Genomic DNA, 25,124 nt, shown 5'->3' on the forward strand with positions numbered 1-25,124 from the left:
GTTTTCCCGCTCCTTTCCACCAAAATTGAGAAGAAAAATCCACAATTGAACGGTTCGACAACTTGAAAATTGGCATGGTAAATCCAGCCCCCCCCCCCAAAAAAAAAGAAGATGTTTCTGTGGGGGATTAACGGTTCCGGTAGGCCTATGTACTATAATACTAAGCAGCCATCGTCATGGAGCAATAATCTAGTTAATTGCTCCATGGTCTGACCAAAGAGCTTTCACTTTCAGTCTCTTGGTTTGACTCTCCCATGGTCAATTGGCATCAATCGGTGACGGGTCCAAGTGGTGGGACACAAATTGAAATTTGGTCAATTTCCGTGTACATGTATACTTACTACTCAATATTAATGAGAAAAACCATCGTAAAAGTACATCAAAATGGTGAATGAGTCACATGCACTTTTCATTAGCCCATGATGTCATATAACAACCTCTGAGAACCCCATCGTTGAAAACGATTTTGTACCATCTTTGACTGAGATCAACAGAGACGGAAAAGGCACTAACTAACCACAAAAAAATCTTCAACCTTGTTAAATTTTCAACTCCGCCAAGGTCTAAGGAGTTCAAATACGTCTGGTCGTATCGCTGTCATAATTTCCCCCATTATGTCACACTTGTCGACTGATCGCTAAAAAATATTACGTAAGAGAGAATGCAAAGAGACCATGAGGAAAGAGCACATAAAATGTTTTTTTTTAAATCAACTATAAAGTAAGACCATGAATTATGTACGTCAAGCAAAGGTATAGACTGATTTAGTGTCGGCAGCTCTTTGTAAAATCGGTCCTGGAATTCGAAGAGGTACCTAATGCAATGCGGTCATGGTCTGTAATTGCCTCCTGGTATTGGCCTTGGTGCCTCATCAAAAGTTTCCTTAGACCGTAAGATTTTCCCCTTAAAGTGTCCTTTGTAAAATGAATGGTTTTGCTCTCACAAAAGACCACATTTCAGATCTGTAACTTGCAAATGAGGTTCTCATGTTTTGCTTTGCGCTCATTTAACACATGGGGCGCTTCGGCTTATACGAAATAAAAACTTGTTTCTTACACCCACATTCCAGTGAACAAGTCATTCATCCAAAGTTATTTGTTTAAACAAACTAGGTGGCTTTTCACAAGTTTTTCTCGAAACGGAAAAAAAACTTCAAATAGGTCAAAGGAGTGACAAATAAGTAGGCCTAACAGTAACACTATATTTGGCCTAACACAAAATACAGTTTGCATGTTAAAACAATCTTGTTGCGGTGTGCGCCTACGCTTCGAGGAAAAAAAAAACAAAAAAAAAAAAACTACCGAAATAAACAAACATGGTCGTCCTTGAAAACTAAACCGCATGGGTTTACTATGGAGGAAGGGGTTTACCGGTTTGTACCAATTTCTCAGCCCCTCATACCCCAACGCCCACCTAGCTCCTATAAAAATGTTCAAGATATTCAAAAAATAACATGCCCCTTGCGGTTTTGGCAGCTGCGTTCCCTTTTCTGGAACGGGGTTTCCCCTCAATTAAAACATCAGTTTCCACCACAGTCTAATTTTGGTTCAATTGTGGTTTCTAACCTCGACCCAAACCCAGAGGGTGGAAAGTTTAGTGTAATGAACAACCGGGTCTCTGTGTGTGTCAATGTTCCTAGAATTTCACTCGGATCGTTACCAGATGGCTTGCGTGCATAAGAGCTCTATGCTTGCGTATGTTGTGGATCGCAACTGGTCTCTGCTGCGGACTTTTTGGTCGCCCACCACTAACGACAGAGGACGCTATGCAATTATTTCGAAATTAAATTCTGTAATTTCAGTGGCCTGAAGTTTTGACTTTTAGTTGTCTACACTGACGACAGAGGGCGCTATGACACTTGTTTCAACATGACAGTTATCGTGTATACGTACACGTTAAGCAGGGTTTTGTTAGGAAGGCACTAAAAACTAACCTCTACAGCGGTTCGGAACTTTTCGTGTGCTCTCGGAACATTCCGGCACGGTTCGCGACGATCCCAAACGCAGCAGGTTTGGGGAGTTGTTACATAAGAGTGGACTAACCACTAGGACCTGGTTGTTAATGATTTCATGTCTAAAAGATGCAAGTACTGCTTCAGACCTCTTTATTCAAGTACATTTGTAGCAGCAGGTTTGGGGGTTGTTACATAAGAGTGGACTAACCACTGGGACCTGGTTGTTTATATTTTCATGTTTAAAAGATGCAAGCACTGCTTCAGACCTCTTTATTCAAGTACATTTGTAGCAGCAGGTTTGGGGAGTTGTTACATAAGAGTGGACTAACCACTGGGACCTGGTTGTTTATATTTTCATGTTTAAAAGATGCAAGCACTGCTTCAGACCTCTTTATTCAAGTACAGTTGTAGCAGCAGGTTTGGGGAGTTGTTACATAGAGTGGACTAACCACTAGGACCTGGTTGTTTATATTTTCGTGTCTAAAAGATGCAAGCATATGCAAAATGACGTCATAAGGTCATTCTCGCTGGGGTATTCTCCGATGGGCCGAACCGCTGTGGAGTTTAGTATTTTTTAGTGCCTTCCGTTTTGTTAAGACACAACACAGTTTTACTTTTAATGAATTGCACCCCAAGTGTCCAAAGCCCAGAATTCTGTCCGCCATGGGAAATTAACATGGGCTGAATGAGGATAGTTCAAAAGAGGGCGGTATTAGAGGAAGTTTGTACACAGTTCGCCGTATGAGGGGACAGAATCTCCAGCCACAGCAGCACGGTTAGTCTTGCTTTATAGACGCCCCTTGTGCGCTATTTACCGCAACACCCACATGGCTAAATTCTACCCATAGAATAGCTTGCAGTTAGTTAGACTGGTTCCCTGTCTTTATCTGCAAGGATAAAGACAGATCCGCAAGGATAAAGACAGGTCCCTGCCGCTAGACCCAGTGATTCAATTGGATACAATGATAAGATACATGCAGTGACATAGATAGTCACTGCTCTCAAGTGAAACGACCGAGACCAGAGGTCAAATTACACGCCGGTTTTGCAATTTTTGGAGGCCGGTGTCGCATGCAATTATGTCCTCTATGCAATACTATCCGGAGGACAGTATTGCATATGCAATAATGTCCGCCGGACGGTTTTGCATGTATGCAATCGTGTCCGCCCGGACGCTGCTGCATAATGCAATTGTGTCCGCCCGGACACATTTGCATAGCAGTTGTGTCCGCCCCGTGCAAAAACGTCCTTGCATGAAATTAAACGCCCTTGGTCGACGGAACACGTTTGCCATTTTTTACAAGCTTAGGGCATGTCATGACTGACATGGGAAATGTTCGGCCGTTGGGTATTCGCTGCAATTATAAAATGTGTGAATATTCAGGTTCAGTGTATGCACGCTCGCTTCAGTGTATGCACGCTCGTGTATGCACGCTCGCTTATGCGCGCACATACATGTACAGTCATGTACATGTCCACCGGACGGTTTTTGCCTAGCTCCGGACACGATTGCACATGCAAAGGTGTCCGGAGCGGACAGTTTTGCATGTTCAAATCCACGACACAATTGCATCTGACACCGGTCTCTGGCGTTATTCACGAGCCTCGAAGTGTGACGTCAGATGTTCATGCTAGCAGTTAGTAGGCCTGTGTCCCGGGGAATTCTGTCCGCTGGGGATTCTATCACCAGATGGGAAATTTAGATGGGCTGGAGAATGGTTAAAAAGAGGGCGCTATCGGAAGAAGTAAGTGCACAGTTCGCCGTATGGGGGACAGAATCTCATCGTGGAATATAAACAAAACAAAGGTCTTGAACCAAGACTACGTGAAGGTTACCCAACACAGCCCAGGGTACCCTAACATACCTAACGCCACAGGGTTAACCATAGAGAGCTATATGGGTTTACTAAACTGCCGCGGGAAATTAACTATCGTCAGCATCAGAAACCCAAAGATGTAAACATGACCTTTTGGTTCGCCGTATGGGGGACAAAATCTCCTGCCACCTGCAGTAGATCGTGGATTTGAACAGGGATGTCTTGAACAAAGACTACGTGAAGGTTACCCAACACAACCCAGTGTACCCTAACATACCTAACGCCACAGGGTTGACAATAGCGAGCTCTAAACTGCTGCAGGAAATTAACTATCGTCAGCATCAGAAACTCAACGATGTAAACATGCCCTTTATAGTGGCACGAAATTCAATAACTTTGTCCCATGCAGAGCTCCCAAAAGCCATGAAAACTTTTATAATTGGGCGACATACCAGTGTGAAGTTACGTGCAAATCGAGGTTAATACTATTATTGGCCTACAAAATGTGGCTTTATAGTTCAGAGCCATTAAGTCGGCACAGAGTTAACAGGTACTAAAAACTGGGTCTTCAAACTCTACCATTTTGTTACTCTTGTTCAGAGTTCTAGATTGAAACTAACGCCAAAAACATGATTGGCAAGTGTCGTATTGACAGTTATGATAAAGATTTAAACAAACATATGGTGCCGCTCCCAACTCGCACAAGCACAGTAAATAATTGCCAATACTATGTGGATGGTATCAGTAATGACTCTTCACACAGTCGCTGCAACAAGAAGACCATAACCATGTTGATGGTGTGTTCAGTTTTGTGGGCTGGGCTGTTCATCCTTGCAGTATCCACTGGGCTTGTTCCGGGGAACGGCAAGGATGCGATCAAGCAGCTCACCGTCCAGTTCCGCGCTACGACCCACGAAACCCACCGGGGCTCGCTCGCCGATCGCCTGGCTGACTTGGAGCGTCTATCGGGGGAACTCGCTGAGCGCGTCGGAGAGCTCGAGAAACGTAACCATGAGCTTCAACTACTGGTCACCAAACAATCCCCAACTGATCCCGAACAAAACATGGTGCTCCAGCAACTCGTAGGCCAGATGGAGAAGGGAATGGCATTTCTTTTTCCGGACTTCCAGACCGATATAAGTGGTGACACCGAACAAGCTGACCGAGACGAAAAGGTGACGAAATCACGGATGGCGGTACTCCGGGATTACCTGGGGAACAGAGAGGCAGAGTTCGCCGTGATGAGGCAGGATCACGCCCCGTGGGAGACCCTACGAGGCACCGCTGAGGACAAGGACATCGATCTCGCGGTCGTTGGTCTGGCTCTTCGGCAACTCAGCAACAAAAATGTCGAGTTGTCCAAAGAGGTTGAGGAGATGAAAATGTTCCAGGGTACCCGAGTGAGACAACAAGCTGGCCAGCATGCAGATACAAATAACGTAGTCATGGAAGAACTCATCCGCGAGATGGAAGTTGAGAAAAACGAAGAAAGAAACTCCGTTGAAATTTCAGCAAACGGTGAGTTTACAATACACCCATTGACTTTGACACATCTGTCTTTTACATGTTCGTATGGTAAAGGGCCTTTTAATACTAATGGTGAAAGTTTTGACTCTTATAAGACCAAAAAAGATGCGAGAGAAAACAAAAGATGGAGAATACGAACTAAGTATGCTACAAACAATTAGGGGCATTGCTTGGCAACAGAGACAGCTCAAGATAGAGTGAAATGGAGAATTGGCGAAGAGGCTTTCCTCCTGCATGCAGTAAAGTGAAATAGGATAGAAAAAACTACGCTTTTATATACAGAAAGTTTTATTTTAGAAACCACGACATTTTATATTGGTCTCCATTTGTGTCGTACATTCGTGAGGTGTCGCAATGTAGACATTTTAGTTTGCCTTCCTGCTACTTTTTGTTACTAGCACTTTCATGGCGCTATATTGTCAAACCCATTGTCATGGCCCCCCCCCCCCCCACACGGGGTTGTTTCTGCAGAGGGAGTTAGTTTGTGGGTGCGTCCCGACCTAGATATACCGCAGGGGTTGCCTGGGTTTGGGAGGTTTTGCAGGGGGGGGGGGGGGTGGGGGGGTTGCGTCTTGCACGACGGGCCTTTGGTTGTTGTTTGTTCTATGATTTAACCCATGAACTACAACAAATGTTTGGCATGCGGCATTGTTTGGTCTGTTTAGAACGCTGGAACCTTAAACGAGAGCTTGCAGTGTACAGCCAGCTCTCGCTATAAAGAGTACGGGGTACAACAAATTTTGCTTTTACAAAAAAATATAGTCTGAAGTCATGAGTCTCATTTTCTGCTTTGTGTTTCTTTGTTCTGATATCCTCTTATGACAACTTTCCTGCTATACAGAGTAAATTTGCCAGTCCCAGCAAATCTTGTTATATAAGGACAGTGATATTCTTATATGATGAGCCAACTGTTTGTAGTCGAATAAATCTACTTCTGCAATGTACCACTACCAGACACCGAGAGTCCCACTTTAGCCCCTTTCACACGGGGGCAATTTAGCAAGGGTCCCTTGCTTAATTGTAGCGTGGTGACATTTTACAAAACGTACCTCATGTGATAGGACAACAATTTTGTTCTACTTTCAAAGTTCTCTTGTAAGATCTTGTCAAACATCGCAATTTTATAACAAATTAAGCAGGGATCCAAGTTAAATTGCTGTCGTGTGAATAGCACGTTTGCCTCTTAAGCTATACAATGAAACACAAGTCATGACATTTCAAAAATCTAATCGGATTAAAGTTGCTAGGAATTACGCAGGAATGTACCCACTGAGTTTGCCTCTAGAGATAAACCCGGTATAAATTTCATAGAGCTGCTATAAGCACAACAAAATTGCTAGCACGAAACTTCTTCCTTGATAAAAACAGGATTACCAACCAAAATTTCCATTTTTACATTACTTGTACTGTGGGTATTCAGCTGTTGTTTGCTTATCCTGAAATTCAAGTGGAAATTTGTTTGGTTATCCTGTTTTTGTCAAGGCAAACATCAAGGCAAACATTTTATGCTAAGCAAATGTTTGTGCTTAGCAGCTCTATGAAATGGGGCCCTGGTATCTGCCTCGTAGATAAGTGTAACTTGCACGTCTACTTACATCGATATTGGCACAAATTTTTGACCAATTATTTGTTTAGTTTTCCCCTTACACCGATGTGTAAAAGGTTAAAACCAAAAACCTATTATTCTTCATCACCGAGTGACCAGTCAAAATAATAATAATCATGAGTGCGTAGTAGTCTTCTATACACACCGCACGGTGTTATGGCCTTTTGTCCACAGTCCTTTCCACTTCCGTACCAACAACTTAAAGGAACGGTATACCTTTGGTAATTACTCCAAAAAATAATCAACATGGAAACTTAATTTGTAACGACAAATGGGGAGCTGTTTGTAGTTTAAAACATTGTAAGAAATGCCCCCCCCCCCCGAAGTAACGTCGTTTTCGAGAAAGAAGTAGTTTTCAAGGAATTTGATTTCGAGACCTCAGAATTAGATTTTGAGGTCTCGAAATCAAGCATCTGAAAGCACACAACTATGTGCGACAAGGGTGTTGTTTCTTCCACTATGCTCTCGCAACTTCGACGACCGATTGAGTTCAAATTTTCACAGGTTTGTTATTTTCTGCATTATGTTGAGATGCACCGAGTGAGAAGACTGGTCTTTGACAATTACCAAAGGTGCCCAGTGCCTTTTTGGATTGTGGAAGTTTCCCTTTTATATCGGGGTGTTGTGCAAGATCACCACTAATATCGAAGTACTAAACAAAAACGCTATCTTTTTATCGACTTTGTCAATAACTGAACATGGCCACATTTTTCAAGATAATTTTGTACGATTATAGGAATTTGATTATCGACAAGCTTTCGGAGTGAAATTTGTCAATTTGCCAATAATAATTATCATTCATGTGTACTTTGTCTTTCAAAGGTGGGTCATATAGATTGGTAAACACTCCATAGGTTTATGACATTAAAAAAATAATTGGTGAGAAGCCATGCAGCTGTTGGTAGTTAAACTAGTTTGAAAAAGAATACCATTCGAAATAATAATCATAATTTTTTTTTTTTTTTTTTTTTTTTTGGGGGGGGGGGTTCACCAAAAGACATTTGAGTTTGAGCATGATCGTTTCTCGGATTTCTGAGGGCTGGTGTCCGTTCGCGAATGTTACGGCCAGAGATGCAGTTGGTACCCGCTGTCACCAGGGTCACATTACATATTAAAAGCCTGTAAGCACACAAACTTGCTAAGCACAGAATAGTGTTACTTAGCAGACACAGATTACCAGGCAAAGTAAGATTAAGTTTACCATTATTGTGGCTAAGCAATTATAATAAAGTAATTGGACACCTAATTTTGTAACAATTGTCAGTGACCAGTATTCTCACTTGTTATGGGTATATGCCAACATAATTATGCAAGTAAAATTTTTGACTCATTATTGGTCTTCAAAGTTGCAAGAGAATAATAAAGGAAACGCCCTTGTTGTGGTTGTTCCTCACGCAAAGAAATTTGTCAAGCAGAATTTTCTTCTTGACAACTAAACGTGGCTGAATTATAGGCATAATATGGGCACTGGGCACCTTTGGTATTTGTCAAAGACCAGCCTTCCCACTTGGTGTATCTCAACATTTAAATAACAAACTAGTGAAAAGTTGGACTCAATTGGTGGTCGAATTTCCGAATGAAAAATGGAAGAAAAAAACACCCTTGTCACACAAGTTTTGAATTCAAGACCTCAGCGTTATAGGTCTCTTATTCAATTCAAATATTTAGGTGAATAATTACTTCTTTCTCAAAAACTACGTTACTTCAGAGGGAGCCGTTTCTCACAATGTTTTATACTATCAACTATCAACATGTCTCCATTGCTTGTTACCAAGTAAGTTTTTATGCTAACAATTGTTTTGAACTACCAATAGTGTCCACAGTGCCTTTAACCTTCTTGTGAAATGACCAGCCAGTTTGTTGTTGTTTTATTCAGCAAGTAGACACTGTATTCTATGGTTCAGCTGATGAAACTTTCACATGCAAATTGAATTGTATCGTTCTTATAATATTGGCTACAAATCAGCATTACTTTGGCAAAAAAAAACAATATATATGACCATACCTTTATATGAACTGCGGCTATAAAATTGAAATTACATTTCATATCTCCTACCCGTATCTTTAGTTTTCGTTTACAGGGGATGTTAAAATGCGGTCAATTTCGTTTTAACTAGCACTGAATTTAAAACGTTGGCATTGAGATTTGCACTATACGACCCTGTATATTACTATTAATTAACATTATAATTGGTTGAAGATATAGTCGCCTTAAGGCTCTACAAAAAAAAACAAGTTTTACATTAATTTGTCAAATGTTCTGAGGAAAAATAACAACAAGTCCTTTGTTCTCAAAAAGACTTGCAGAGTTGACCTCATCAAAATAATGAATGTTTATTAACGCAAAATTTAGCTGTTCTGGAAACAAACATTGTACAAAGGTTAATTATATTTTCCTCAAAAAGTAACTGTATTTGCACACACAGGATGCTGTATGAATCTTTTTTTTTTTTTTTTTTTCCCTCAATCCAGGTTCGTGGTATACATTTCATTTTTGGAGCACACAATAATTTATCGTCGTACGTCATATACGTCGTACTGGGGAATAAATCATTCCACGTAATGACTGTTCTTTAATTAAACTATTTCTCCAAAGTGTATTGACCGGAGGAGTCGAATTACTTGATATCCTATTATTATATGGGACCACAAACCTTTAGGGGATGGGGTCAGGTGTCAGAAGTTTTATATGATTATTTAATTTGTTTTAAAGAGGGTTTTACATATATTTTGGATGGTGAAGTAGTACAAATATGATAATATGCCCTTTCAAGTGTTGAAATAAAGTCGCCATTACAAACAGTTCCTATCTGCACTAGTCGCATTTGTTACGCGATTATGTCGCATTTGTTACGCGATTATGTCGCATTGTGGGTGGACGTATTTGTTACACCCATCTACACCAGTATCGGGGACCTCCTATTGCTCATCTTTTGTTTCTACACAAACTTTTGGGCAACAGCTCTTGTTGGTTTTGTACACGTTTTCCAACTGAGGATCGACCTTTCCCGAACCATCCTCTTCTGATAGGTCTCAGGTTTATTATGTGTAGTATAGGCCTTCACATACATGTACGTTACATGTATACATACTTTACATTATGTACATGTGTGAATACTGTGTGTGCATGCAGTGGTCAGCTATTATAGGACTGACCAGTTGACAAGTTTTATTGGTCCTTGGTACGGGGTATCAGTGCCCGAGTAAAATGACCAATCAAAGGTTACGACATTCTCATTGCCACGCCCTTAATTAAGAGATTGGTTAATTTAAGGGAATAAATCAATTACTGTGTAGCTAAAAGACTCAAAATGATACTATAATTATAGGATCATGGAGGTAGAATTCAAAAGAGGGCGCTATCAGAAGAAGCTTGTACACGGAATCTCCTGCCACCGGTAGCCTACATAAACATACTAATCACACAAAACACATTGAAACTTCAGCAAAACAGTCGTGTAATAGAATATTATGATACCATTAATATACGAAATTCACTTTCAATGAATATGGAGAATAATAAAAGGTTTCGTTTTACCTGAAATGGGCGATAATAAACCAATCCGAAGAATGTGCTTGACCCTGGATGCCGTTTCAAACTGTGTCAGAAATGGCGCCTGACTATTTGAAGGGCGCCACCACTTGCTCGAGAGTAGTACAGTAAACATAATGAATGAAGTCTTCTTTCTATTAAAAGAGAAATGAGTACGTGTAAAAACTCAAACAGTGTGCAACCATCAAGGATTTCGAACTGTAACTATAACGAAAACTATTACCACCAACCCCCTCCGCACCGACCCCAACCCGACCCGCCCCAACCTTACCCCTGCCCCGACCGACCCCAACCCCGACCCCCACCCCGACCCACACCCATAAGGAGAATTTTTTGAGGGGACAACACGAATCAATAATAATGTCAAGATTTCTCAAAACATCTAATGTCAACAGACAAATATTATTTTTTATTTTACAACAATACACAACCATTGAAAAAAGCGTGGCCTTGCAGAATTGCCAGTGCAGTTTTTCTAAATACATCGGCAATATTAATCAATAATGGCAAATTAAAAGTAGTCTAAAAAATACCAAACATATACACGCATTGTAGTTTACTTTAACATTTCACCATTATTTTTGGACATTGCGAGCAATTGTTTTCACTCAATAATAAATGGCATTTATAACGAACATTTTCAAGTTGTAAAAAAATGAGAAAATAAATTCACCACAAGTAAATTTGTTGTCGTAGTCAGGTTCCCTTCACATTCAGTATTACAAAATCACTGAACACAAAACAGGGCTTATGGCTTTTCTTGATTTCATCCTCGTTCTGGTTATGCATGTATTTATATACTATGAGGGAAACTTAACGTTACTTTCTCCAAAATAAGTCTACAAAATGCATAAAATACTTTCTATAATCTTGGCTTTCTAAAAATGTTTAGATAAATTACACAAACAATAGGTTTAACGGCAAAGTATACCTTTGGTTTTTGAAACCGTTCGATTTGTTTTCATCCTATAGAAATGAATATACAATAAAAGTAACCTGTGAACATTTCATCTCAAAAGGTAATATCATTTTTTTAATATCGCCGAATATCTGGAGCGGTTCTTACGTTCACGCAAAAGAATAATAACCAATGAATACGCAATCCGAGAAACGTTTCATGCAGAAATGTTTCTCAAATCTACATGTTTTTGAATCCCTCTCTCTTAAACCACATTCCTTAGCAGGGAACCGTTTCTCAATAATGTTATACATTTTTAATAGCTGCAGTGCTTCTTACCAAATAAGTTGTTTTATGATCATTAATATTATTAATTTTTTTAAATACCAAAGGTATACCCTCTCTTTTAAGATTAGTATCTCATTATATAAGTTTAGTTATTACGAAAAATATATTAACATAACTTAGTACAAAATTACCTGCGGCAATAGCTGAACCTCAGACCAGGCCCCAATTTCATAAAGCTGCTTGAGCAAAAAATATTGCTTAATATGGTCTGTATTGTGCCAAACGTTTTTCTTATAAATGTTGGCTACGGCGCGCCCTGTGTAGATGAGAATAATGTTCGGTGACATCAAGCTCCAGGCATAATTTCACGGAACTGCTGAAGCAGAAAAAGTAGCTAAGCGCAACAACATGATGCTAACCAGAGTAACGTTACCAGCCAAATTACTATGTATGCTTCTTGCCTCTGTACTTGAAGTGATGAAGGCACATTCTGTCAAAACACAATGGAAGAAATAATTTAATATTATGTCCAGGGTCTTTATAGTCTATAATACTGTTATCAATTAACCCATCAATTAATCATTTCATGTTTGTATACTTTTAATTTAGAAGGCACGAGAAAATCAGCTTTCGCCGTGGCCTCTTCTCATTCGCAACTTGGACTCCAGGGAACTGCACAGAACGTTGCATTCGATCACAGCTTTACTAACAAGGGTGGCGATTTCGACTTGAACAACAACACCTTCATTTGTAGAATACCAGGATTCTACCATTTCACATTCACGTAAGCATCGATTCGGGTTAACCGTGGCCCAATTTCGTAAAGCTCTTAGCACACAAATTTACTTCTAAGTGAAACGTTTCTCAACATGATTTTTTACTAACGAAAGCTGGTGTATAGGCTTCGAACCAATAGGTTTTTTTATTGTCATTAAATTAAGAGCTTTGATTTAATTACCAAATGTATAGAGGATATGACCTGACATCACAGGTTTACAAAAGAGCCATCAAGCCCGGACTTCCTGCAGGCACGATTTGTACACAGCCTAATGGAAGAAAACATAAAATCTTTTATATAACACCCAAGCAGATCCTTGCCATTTGATTGGAGGATTGTCCGTCACGTGATAGCAAATAAAAGTACCATTGCACGCTGAGTCACTCACCGTGCTTTTTCGTTCCATCCGAAAAGTACCATTGCACGCTGCCCAGCGTGCAATGGTACTTTTCGGATGGAACGAAAAAGCTGAGTAAAAACATCACTGCGTGCGCGTTGTCTTCGGTAACGCAGCAAGGCATATTAGTAAAATTACTAGCATTCGTCTTCTACAATTAAAAATTGGAGGCCTACGCTTTGTTTGTTTTGAAAGTTGTATCTTTCAATCAAAATGACAAAGATCTACTTGGATGTTATATAAAACAAATAATGAATGTTTTTCATTCGTGCAATGGTGCGAATATGTTCATTCGTTGAAAGCTGGAATGTTCCATTCAACTCGGCTCCGCCTCGTTGAATAGAACATTACATCTTTCAACTCATGAACATATTTGCACCATTGCACTCATAAACATTCATTATGTGTATAATATTTTATGGAGATTGCACTGTCCAATTTTTATCAACTTTTGATATGATCAAAGGGGGCACATCTAAAAACTTGTCCCGCTATTACTTTCATAACTCTTGGATTTATGTGGAAATTGTGACACAAAATGTCAACTTTCCCTTATGACCAGTGCAGTATCTTGCCTGCCAGACTAGCCAAAGAATGTACAAGGTCACACTTATTGTAAACAAAGTTCACATGGTCTAAACCTCCCTTTAATAGGGTCCTTATATGGGTATGGCCTTAAAGGGTCTATGTAACTTTTGTAGGACAAAAGACACAATGTCCACAGATTTACACTAAACTTACACAGTTTGAAGATAATGAATAGTAGAAAGCTTCCCTGAAAATATTACGTGCTGAGGTGCTGTAGTTTTTTGGAAATGAGTAAAACAATGTCATGAAAATAATTTTTCGTCTCATGATATTGTTTTACTCATTTCTCAAAAACTACAGCACCTCAGTAAGTAATATTTGAAGGGAAGCTTAATACTATCATTATCTTCAAACCTGGACATTTTGAAAAGGTACCCAAATCCTTTAAACAATTATTGTGTAATTTATTTCTATTCAGTAATTTGTCCAACCATTTTTCTCCCCTGTCTGTTGCCGCAGAATGCGCACGTACGACCACAGGTTTTTATCCGTAGTGATGATGAAGAATGATGAGCCAGTAGTTGCTATAAATACTGACCAATCAGACAGAAGTGTTAGCTGCTCACAGACTGCGGTAGGTTGATCACATGGTCCCCACGTTTATTTTGTTTTGCTTAGCAACCGCTGTTTGTTTCTACCTCCATGTTTGAATGATCTTCCAATCAAGGGAACTCGGAAAACTCCCGCAAAGGGATATCAACACCAAGCTGGCAACAGCCAATCTCTCTCTTACAAATAACGTCTATGATTATGAATTATACACAGACCAAGAAACTGTAATTCAGTAGTTAAACGACAATATTATTCTAGACATTTTGAAAGCAGTCGTTAGAGCGGGGATTCGAAACTGGTTCCAACTTAATTCATAAAATAACAAATCTGTGAAAATGTTGACTCAGTCATCGAAGTTGCAAGAGAATAATGAAGATAGAAAAACCCTTGATGCACAGATTTTGTCCGCATTCAGATGCCTAAAAAAAGACTTCAGGCCTGAAGTCTTTTACTATCTTAATGATAACACTTTCTAAAAAACTAAGTTACTTCAGATGGAGCCGTTTCTCACAATGTTTTATGCTATCAACAGTTCACCATTGCTTGTTAATACCAAGTAAATTTTTTGTATGCTAACAATAATTATTTTGAGTAATTGCTCATTTTGTTCTAGCTTAGCATTTTTGTACGATTCATTTTGTGTGTTGTGACAGATTCTGAGATTGTACGCGGGTGATTCAGTCTGGCTCCGTATGCCACCGTCGGATAGCTGTGGAATATACAGTGATGGGTCGTACTACACGACCTTTAATGGTTTCCTCCTGTATGCCAGTACGTCATAAGTTACGCAATCATCACGTCATACGTCACAACTCACGCAAAGACACCGTCACAAGTTCGTCACGAGTAGCGACCGTTTTGTCACATCAGTCAATATTCCATGGTTTTAATATCCTAACACATCCTGGGCCAGTTTAATTAAACATAAAGCGGCCGTTTTGTGCTTACGGAGCGCCCCTTGGCAGAATATCTATTTCATAAAGCTGTTTACCGTATACAAATGTAAATGCTTACTAAACCCGCGGTAAGCACACGAGTGACGTTACAGTGCAAATCTATGGTGAATGGCATAATACACGTCTTGTCGGCTTACTTGACAATAACGTTTATGCTTACGCACATTTTCCAGCTACAGTAGGCACCCTAAGCGCAGAAATTTGCTTACGGGTAAACAGCTTAATGAAAGTGGGCCCAGTTTACCAGGACAAATCGCCCATTAATCAAAATAAAAAACCTTGCATTGTGTATTTCAGTTCGTAAATTGTTGCCAGGGCCCAGATTCATAAAGCTGTTTAAGCAGAAAATACTACTGGAAAAATTTCTTTGCCGAGCAAATATTGAGTGAGGCACCAGTCACAACTTATTATAACTTTGGCTGGTAACCTGTTCCTAATAAGCAATACTTTTCTGTGCTTATCACATTTGTGTGCTTACAGGCTTTATGAAATTGGGTCCTGGCAAATAAATATAAGACAAGCGAACTTGAGACTTCATGAAATAAACTTCAGACAGCAAACTCAGGAAATAGTGTCGCCAAAAAAACCGGTTGATAACATTTTATTTGTCCTAAACAATAAAACTATAAATTTAAAACCCAGTACAGGGACAAACTGGGGCGAGAGTCAGCATTCTGATGGTGAGAAGAAAATGTGCGGATCTAAGATGAAGTATTTACCCAAAAGCAACAGGACTCGAACTGTTTAAAAAACAAAAAGACCGCCGGGTCTTCACTGCAAAAAAAAATATACATAAACGGTTTCCCAAAATAAAGTTGAGATCAAATTCAAGATAATGACAGGGGATGCTGGATGGAGGTTCGATCGAGTGCCGAAGCCTCCAACAAAACAATCACCACTGCTGGGAAAATGATCTCGGCCCCAAAGAGGAACAAAAAGAGTTGGTATTCTGGGAAACTGGTTTTCGTAAAAAGTCAATGAGATGGGGGACAAAGCAACTCTTGGGGGAAAAAGTTTACCAAAAGCAGAGTTAATGCAATGCCTACAAGGGGTGCAACTTCTACCAGCTTTGCTCTCAAATGAAAACGGTATTGGAAACTTAAAGTTTTCCAAAAGTGAACAAACTGGGAGTAACACGCCCTCCTTAAATGAGTTTGAAATAAAACACCAGGTGAAGGTGGTATAGTTATATGTTTTTGTGAATTTAAACTATTTTTGGTATTTTTTAATAATTTTGTTAATTTTTTTGTTAGTTTCAGAATTTTGTTATTTTTTTTCCCTAATGGTATTTGTTGGTTTTAATATTTTTTTTTTTTTTTTTTTTTTTTTTTTTTAGATTGGCAGAAAGTTTGAGATGCTGAAATCCAAAACTAAAAGATGAAAAAAAGTGTCTACGAGATCAGTGTCTATGATTGTCCTGTTGTACGAAAACAGGTTTGAGGTTTGGTTATTTTTGTTTCTATACGTGACCCCCAAAAAAATTATTAAAACAGCTAGACTAATATTGAATGCTGACTCTCTGTTAGTTAAAAATAAATTCAAAAAGAAAATTTCCTAATTAGTGAGATACCATGAGATAGCCAGCTAGCATCCCCATGGTGTTGAGGTGAGGTCTTTATGAATGTAGAGTGAGAACTACATAATAATCCAAGGTAAACACTGAAGAGCTTGAAACTTCAATTAAACTGAGTTGAAGATGATGACCAAGGTGGTTGCAAATCCCTGTTTCACCAATGTCCGAGTCCTGAGGAATTTATTATTTAAAAAGTTGAGAGTTCTTGAGAAGTGCCCGGCGAAGGTTTGAAAAAAAAATGAAAAAAAAGTCTTGATCTCGTCGTAAAAGGACGAGCACCAAGACACCGCCTGTACCACAGAGAACGTTGGAGATCGCACCCTTGAAGAAGGCAGATGGTCCCTCTTGCTTGAAGATCTTACTCCAGCAGTCCAGGGTGCCCTCTTGTAAAGGATGTCTTTGCGTCCAGATTGCATCAGTCATGCGACGACGAACGGTGTCAAAGGGGTAGCTGAACATCACACCAGACCCGGTGGTAACGGCCTGGGCGATCATCCAGCTCACCAAGAAGTTGTTGTTCTCGGCTGGGACCGGTGACTTCAGGGTGTCGTAAGTGCCGAAGATAGGCAGCTCGGTAGATGATGATACCCTGAACGGACACCCCAAAGCCACGGTACAACCCTTTCACCCCATCGGACTTGACAATCTTACTCAGACAGTCACCTTTGGTCCCTTGAACTCGCAACCACTACCAGCGTTCCCGACGTCAGCTGTCAGGCGCGGGTACGGGCGAAGTTCAAAGGAAAGAGACGAAGCACAAGGAGGTCGCACCGGCAGCGCCACCGGAGGTGAGGTTGCCGGCCAGGTAGTAGCGGGGGGACTGGGTCTTCGTGCCCCACACCGCTCAGGAAGATCTACTTGTACTTGTCCTGAAGGTGAAGTTGGGAGCCTGAGTTGGCAAGTAGCAGATGACATTGGCTACTAGATTGCCAAGCCACAATGAGGTGAGTCACTGTTCTTTGGTCACACGAGAGAAGCAGTCTCTGATGTCATTGTACTGCTTGTCGGCTGCAATCTGAGCAGATGAATAGAGAAAAACAAAAAAACAATATCAAACCAAAATACCATGACAGTCAATATCATTTGGAACGCATGATGGCAGCAGACTATACCAGGGCCTAATTTCATAAAGCCTGTAAGCCCAAAGTCTTGCTTAGCACTCTCAAAAGTGTTTTCCGTTAGCAGCTTTATGAAATTGGGCCACGCGAATCCATACTTTGGGCGCATGTTCGAGCCGGCCACGCAACCAAAGGAAATTGAACATGTAATAGTCTGTAGGTTTTGCTTTGGTCATTAGTTTGCTGCCACCTAGCGTTCCAATCTCCGATTCCAATAACAACCACAACCACTCATTTTCTGTTGTACCTCAGTCTGGCGCGTACTATTATTATAGTCGCGGAAATTAAATTTGGTTTGTATCGCTTCACCGTGAATGTGAACCGGGCGGGTCAATTCCCGAACACACAAACAACAAACAATCTTACTTCGCAACAACAAAAACACGAAGAAGGATGCAAAGCGCGTTCCGTGACGCAACAATATCACAACGCGTGTTTTCATTATGATGTGACGCAAATATTTATAACAGCTTTTATCAACCCATAGCAACAGTACTCAAAATGTGCAATTTTTCTACACATTTTTTGTGAAAAGAAAATCGCATAACATTTCATTAACAACTTAATCTCAGCCTCAAACAAAAAATATATTTTTTTTAATTCAAGTGTGGATGCACATTAGGCCTTATGTCTACTACACCTGTGATCCTGAGGCCGACATTCCAAACACAAAGCAAACCAATGCCTACTTTTGCGGAGAAAAATAAAAACTTATGAGAAGCGCGTTTCGTGACGCAATAATCACTACGGTTGTTTTCAGATTAAGATGGACGCAAAAACCCGTAACAACTTTCCATCCATGACAACAATGAGTGTTTCTTCTACATATTTTTTTTTTTTATAAACAAAATGCATAGGCTTATATTTCATTAAAAACTGAATTTAAAACCCAACATCCTGAAAACCAAGGTTCAGGCTTTAACAAAAATAATTCCGTATGTATATTTAATATTAATTGTCAATTCAGTTTAAGTCAACATCCATTTCCATGGTACAAAGTAAAGAATATTAAAAACAAAATTTAGTATAGGCCTGACCCAATTATTAAGTCAAACTACAAAAGACTGATCGAGAATAACATAAATGTAAACTAAAACGATAATGACACGAAATGATAGGCCTAACGGAGCAAACCAAAATGGGGGCTTTACAGAAGCCAACAAAGTTATTTGTTTTGAAATGCATTTGTTTAAAGGGGGGGTCAACAAATTCTAGATTTACCTGGAGCAATGGTTCCAGCTCAATCTGTGCCCCACTGCGGTCTTGGAGATAGCGGCGTTGGGTCCCCACCGGCCATCAAATCTTTGAAGAAGTACACCATGTCGAAACCTTTTCCGGACATGATGCTGGATTTCTGGGCCTTTTACCTCCAAAGTCTTTCAAGTGCAAAAGATGTTTATTTGCAGCAAGAAAACTCCAAAGATCTTGCTTGGAATACGCAGCGAGTGAAGCGGGACACTTGCAGTTGGTAGAAAGTTGGAATCGCAAGTGTGCCGAGTTGTTAGCAACATTCACTGACGTCACGTGAAAGTTGCCGCGCACTCCTAGCCCTGTGATTGGTCCAATGTTTTCCGAAGACATTTTTAAATAACTTTTTAAAAAGACTGCCAAAATGCTAAATCTTCTTAATGAAAACGTTCACCTCCAATAGCATTAACATTTTGGGTGTCGCTTTTAAATTTCGGTTATGATCTTGAAATAGTGTATTATTCAAAATATTTTTTGTATGCATTATAAAGCGTGAGCGTGATGAACGGACGCTCGAGTCCACACTCCGAACATCCGAAGCTGAAAACACGATTTTGGAATCGCGCAGAGTGCGCAACGTACGTCTCAGACGCGCCGTTTGCATCCCCATCCCATACGACCATTATTTTGACTGTAAATTTGACGCAATATTGCGTTACGCGAGTAAAGAATCTGTGCGCTCGCCAGCAAAGTCGAGCTAGCATTGAAGTAAGGGGATCGATCTGCTCCAGAAAACATCAAATAATCTTTTAAAAACATTTAATTTGAAATGACAGCCTGAGCTGAAACTTTAACAAGGTACTAAAGATAGGAATAGGAATAATTGTGTGAAAATGATGATGTAAAATAATGTGAGAAGTGCCGCGGCCTAATCATTGAATTGTGTGAGAGCGCCACCACTCGCCAGCAATTCAGACCTACTTTAAATGCATGGACTCTAGTTCAACTTTAGATCACAAAAGTCAAGATTGAATGAACATACATTACATGCAAGGGAAAAACTACTGTTTATTTTTTACACACACACTCGGGGAAAACAAATCAGTGTTTTCCGCATTCGCGGGGCAGTCATGCATACATATGAAGGTGAGTTCTTGTAATTAATGTTATCATCAAGTTAAAGACCATAAAGAGTCTTATTAAGACAACGAAAACGGACAATATTGTTTTCAAAAAGGAGTCGCGATCGTCGAGCTAGTTTAGTTAGTTTTATGGGAAGGGCCTATGTATGTGATGGGAAGACCCTTGCCAGAACGTTGTATTTTGTATTAAAGAACAACAAGAGGGCGCATTCATTTTACAAAAGATTATCGTGAAATTGGTGATTCAATAAATACATCATTATCATCATCCACACGTTAATTAATTATGCCTTCAAATATCTGCTGGTACGGTGGTACATCATACATGTAGTTTTCAATTTGTGCTGGTTGTATATTAATATTATTCCATTTATAAAATATCCAATCCAAGGTTGGTTTTGTTGGTAACATAACAATCCATAGTAAGAAGTGTACTGCTTTTTTAATTTTACGAAGAACTATGCTGTTGTGCTTTTCCTTGTTGACTTGTAAGTTGTAGTAGTTTTAGATCGTTAGTGAATGTATTGAATATGAACTATGTAATTTTTAGCAGGGTATCAAAAATATATGATGTATTGCTCCACAGCACCTTGTAATGTAAACCATTAACTATCTGACTATTCCATGGTGATGTAAAGGAATAATTCTCATACTTCTATTCAGAAATGCTGAGTGATATATCATGTTGGCTAATTATTATTTGTTCCACAGGGTAACGTGTTTGGTTTTTAGCGTTCGATCGTCTTAACAGAATGGTATGGATACTGGAATCACCACGGTAGCTACAAACTGGGGAGCCATGGCTTGCTTTAGACGTCTATGCTGTAGGTTCTGTCGGATCTTCTCATCACCAAAGTGCACCCGGTTCTTCTCCGTCCTTCTCCTCGTAACAATGGCCTTCATCTACTACAACCTTTTCTTCTTCCTCTCAACGAACCACCTAGAAAACCCGGACTTTGTGGGCGTCAATAAATGCCCGGCGTGTTACGGGACAAGCATGTGTCAGGAATTCAGCCACGGGTACCTCAGTTTGACGTCCTACTCAAGGATGAGGTTCCTTGACATCGTCAACGTGAAGAATGTCTTCTACGGTTGGCATCAAAAACTAAACTCCGATGTGATTTTAAAGCGCTTAGGCCATAACAAGGAACTTGACAGTTTTGACAGGGATATATGTAAGAATGCTGGCGCCGGAGTTAAATGCGACGTCGCGAAAAGTATTTTTAAGACTAAGTTCTCAAGGGTGTTAGAGACGGAGATGTTGACGATCGCGGATGCAGAGGGGCTTTCAGATGTCGTTAGATGTCCGTCGGAAAGACTATTAGAAAGGATTACAGCTAAGTTTATGGAGTACATTCCAGCCAAGACTCCGAAGAAAGACTGGAAGATGATGCTGATGACAACATTGGCTATTAATCCAGAGCCTATAATGTATATGGTGAGATAATATTAACAGGCCTACAAAACAGCACCCACGGCAATTGTCGTGGTTCCCTGTGCTATTGCTTTGGTGCCCTTTGCAAAGATTTATTACAAATTTACATTTTTCCTCATCATAGAAGTGACCATTTGTTACATAGAGAGAACTTGCCCTGCCCCTTCAAGAGACTTAACTCAAACAAGTACAAGGCCTGTAATAACTTCAGAGAGTTTCTTATAGCACCTTTTACAATAACGTATGTATCAATGCGCTTTATATGAGTGCCCTAGTCATTGGGCCAATATTATTCTCGTAATCTTTCTTAGCTCCCTGGGAAGTATACAGCCCTGAGTTGCCGTGGCACTCTAATGTCTTTTTCATACACAATTTCCATCTCTACCTTCGCAGGTACCTATTTATTCCCCTGGGTGAAGAAAATCAATTATTATAATAAAGCATCTTTCCTAAGGACTTAGTGACATGCCGGGATTCGAACTCAAACCCCGATGACTTGACAACTCGTCCTACAAGATTCAAGAATAGCCCTGGAGGCATGCATTTTTCTTATACACTACAGAGACGTCCTGGATTTGAGGGTCAGTTTCTGGGACGGAAAAACTTTAGAGCTCCATAGTTTAAATCCTATAAGAAGCTGCTAATTTTTGTACCGGGTTAGCATTCCATGGTCACATACTTTTTTTTGAGTGGTGGGTTTTGCAGGTCATAAATTCTTCACAAACTTGTCATTTTCGTGAAAGAATTTGGCTCTCCATGTTGACAAGTTTCCACAAGTATGCCCATACAGCGTGTTAGTCACAGGACAGTCACAGTCATGGTCATTCATCTAAATTTAAGCTACTAATCTCATTAATCTTATGATCTTGAGGTTTTTTTTCTGCCAACAGATATTTCCTAAATCAGAGGGCTGGCCATTTCCTCAGTATTATGGAGCATGTGGTCGTTTCATCGTTCAGGACTACGTCGGCAAACCATTAAAAAGCTACTTCCAAAAGGATTGGATGACACGACTAGATTTGGCATTTCAAGTTAGTACTGTAGTTTAATTCGTACTGTGGAGCTTTAAAAAAAAAGTCTTGCTTAAGGATCGCGTGTGTAACGTGACATTCTGCTGATCAGAAACATCAGCGCTTTAGTCCAGTGCACTTGACCCCTCAACCATGCAGCCATGTTTCTCATATTTTTTCAGGTGATGAGAATAGCTGAAAAGTTGACCAATAACGATCAAGGGTACGGACTCTACATGACTGACGTCAGCCCGGAAAACTTTGCTGTAAACGAAAAGGGAGAGGTTTTTATCATTGACGCTGAGAATATTATCGTCGTTGACAAACAGAAAATCAAAACAGGTTTGTTATTCGTTTATTCTCTCTCTGTTTGCGTTTTTGTTTGGAGAGGGGCTGCAAGGTCAAAATCACTTTTGTGATGCACTCACTTTTCCTAATGTTATTTTTTTAATGAGAGATTGCATAACATCACAAGGCCACAGACGGCCACTTCAAGGTGAGCGCTACACTTTACATGCAACTGTCACCAGGGGCACGTTGCCTCCTACTCCTGGGGCTGAAACAGGGTTATAAATCCCAGTTTGTAAGGATGTAGGCATTGCTATCATCTAGTTAGGAGTATGGCTGGTAGAGCAGAGTGCACCATCTTCCCAACTTTTCGCGAAACAACTATGGTGCCTTGCTCAAGTGTCATGACCAGGATTCGAACCCACACTCTGCTGCTGCCAACACCAGTGCTTGGGTCCAGTGACCTTGTCCGCTCAGTCACGACATGCCACAACACTTCTTAAGATTGAGTCCTTCTGAAAGTAGGCTCGTCATGGTCATCAGTTTTGAAATTGCGAAAACTAGTTAGTTAGTGGGCGAACCTTTTGACCCTAGCAGAGTCTTTTTCAAAGGCTTAATGACAACACAATACACTTCATTTATGGAGTGTTCCTGAAAACTATTGTTTTTGTTTAATCGTCCCAATGTTTAGATGGGAAACCATTGTGGGATCAGCAGCATCAGTCATTTCATGATGAATGTAAGAGCCACCCAGGATGTCTGTCTTTCTCATCAGAACTTCTCTGTAAACGCCACAGTAGCGACCACAACTACTATGCTATATGCCATGGATTACTAGGTGAGAATTAGAATAATAATAGTAATAAGAACTAGGTTCTTATAGCGGCTTTATCACACCCCTAGTGGTGTATTCCAGCGCTCAGCATTGTAACGTGCAAGGTATGTTTTGAAGTATGAAATCTATTCCTTTATAGCACCATGTAATGGTGTACACAAGGTGCTGTGGTGCAATATGCCGAGGATCAGGGTTCTTTTACATGTATTACACAACACACAAGACCTACGGCTTTACATCCCATCCAAAGACATAGCAAGAATGGTTCAGTGTCTTGCTAGAGGACACAAGTGCCTTTGGCAAACTGAAAATGCCCTTGCCCTTTCAACATCTTCAAAGATGAAATTCCAGGGCTGAAACTATTCTCTTTTTACCATGTAAGGCGAAGCATCACCTTGAAAACATCATTGAACATCCACAAAGCACTTCCCTGACGTACTTTCACAGTATATCACAGAGTCTCTCAACCTCAACAAACCTAGCAAGAGTAGCCTCCGCTCCAGCCATAATCTACATGTGTAGCAATCCCTCGCACTCACAAAAGGGCAGGGGGCCTTCTCATTCTTTCAGTCTTCTTCTTATTATTATTATTATATCTTGACATTCTCAGCCAACACCCCTGGAAAACCTGACGAGTCTACAGGTCTACTCCACGACCCTCCAGAACACCTACTGGAAAGGGAAGAGCTGATTCGCCTGATTGCTGAGTGTGAGATGCCGAGTCAACAGAATGGCCGTTACGATGCCATGCAGCAACTCCTTCAACTTCTTGCCAAACTCACAAAAAGAAAAAACTAAATTACGGAAAGTAAACGTCTTAAAGGAACCTTACAGATTTGATAAGAACAAAACTTGCTTAAGATTACAGATTTACATAAAACTTACACAGTCTATTGATGATGGAAACAGAAAACATCCCTTGAAATAATTATTTTTGTCTGAAGTGTCATTATTTATTATTATAAATAAAACTAATTGCCCGTTTGAAGTTTATCGCGCAGTGAGCGTTGTATTCATTTGATTTTTTAATGATGTCTTGCAAAATGTGGAATCGGTTTTTCACTATTTTCTTGTGACCCAGATGGGCGATCGATCTCAAACTTCTACAGGTTTGTACATTTATGTATGGTGGATTTCATAAAATGCTCACATGTACACTGCCAGCAACTGTTTTGTTAACAACAACCAATTCTGTAATGTTCCTTTAATTACAACTCATTATATATTGTCTTTAATGTTGGTGCACCTGGGTTTAACAAAATTAATGTGCAGAGTTTATTTTTGTTGGAAATAAATATTAGAGTTATGTTTTTATTTTATGATGAATGGTAGGTATTCGTAGTGTCTTTGAAAAGTGCAATACCTTTAGGTTTATCCAAATTTATGTTCTTTAGCATTTTTCAATTTTAACAACTAGACAATTTTTACAAGGTATTTTATAGATAGCACTTTGTATCTTTTGGAAAAGACGCTTTATAAATTGAGGTTATTATTATTATTAGTTTCTCAAAAGCAATCAAAATTAGTGACAGCTTTTTACAAATTGTGAGACCAAATAAAATAGTTCTACAACTTGCTGCGCCACAGTCTGCTGCCAATTAGGCCAAAAACACCTGGGTAA

General features: G+C 39.9%; 2 protein-coding genes and 1 pseudogene across 3 annotated transcripts; 2 read left to right on the plus strand and 1 right to left on the minus strand.

Moving 5' to 3' along the window:
• The first annotated feature begins 4,369 nt into the window (after positions 1-4,369).
• Positions 4,370-16,185, plus strand: LOC117298292. 2 transcript variants are annotated; one of them, XM_033781446.1, is made up of 4 exons: positions 4,370-5,289; positions 12,253-12,427; positions 13,866-13,980; positions 14,612-16,185. In XM_033781446.1, the coding sequence occupies exons 1-4, from the start codon at positions 4,401-4,403 to the stop codon at positions 14,738-14,740; spliced, it is 1,308 nt and encodes a 435-aa protein (XP_033637337.1). In that variant the 5' UTR covers positions 4,370-4,400; the 3' UTR covers positions 14,741-16,185. The 2 variants fall into 2 exon arrangements, with proteins under 2 accessions (XP_033637337.1, XP_033637338.1); XM_033781447.1 differs by having other exon boundaries at positions 12,256-12,427.
• A 409-nt stretch (positions 16,186-16,594) lies between these two features.
• LOC117298623 lies at positions 16,595-18,947 on the minus strand (annotated as a pseudogene).
• An 896-nt stretch (positions 18,948-19,843) lies between these two features.
• On the plus strand, positions 19,844-24,438 carry LOC117298291 (divergent protein kinase domain 2A-like). The gene is made up of 6 exons (XM_033781445.1): positions 19,844-19,939; positions 20,647-21,373; positions 22,261-22,401; positions 22,563-22,722; positions 23,360-23,506; positions 24,114-24,438. The coding sequence occupies exons 2-6, from the start codon at positions 20,693-20,695 to the stop codon at positions 24,299-24,301; spliced, it is 1,317 nt and encodes a 438-aa protein (XP_033637336.1). The 5' UTR covers positions 19,844-19,939; positions 20,647-20,692; the 3' UTR covers positions 24,302-24,438.
• The last annotated feature ends 686 nt before the right edge of the window (positions 24,439-25,124 follow it).

Source organism: Asterias rubens, chromosome 13, assembly GCF_902459465.1.
Source record: "Asterias rubens chromosome 13, eAstRub1.3, whole genome shotgun sequence".
NCBI lineage: Eukaryota > Metazoa > Echinodermata > Asteroidea > Forcipulatida > Asteriidae > Asterias > Asterias rubens.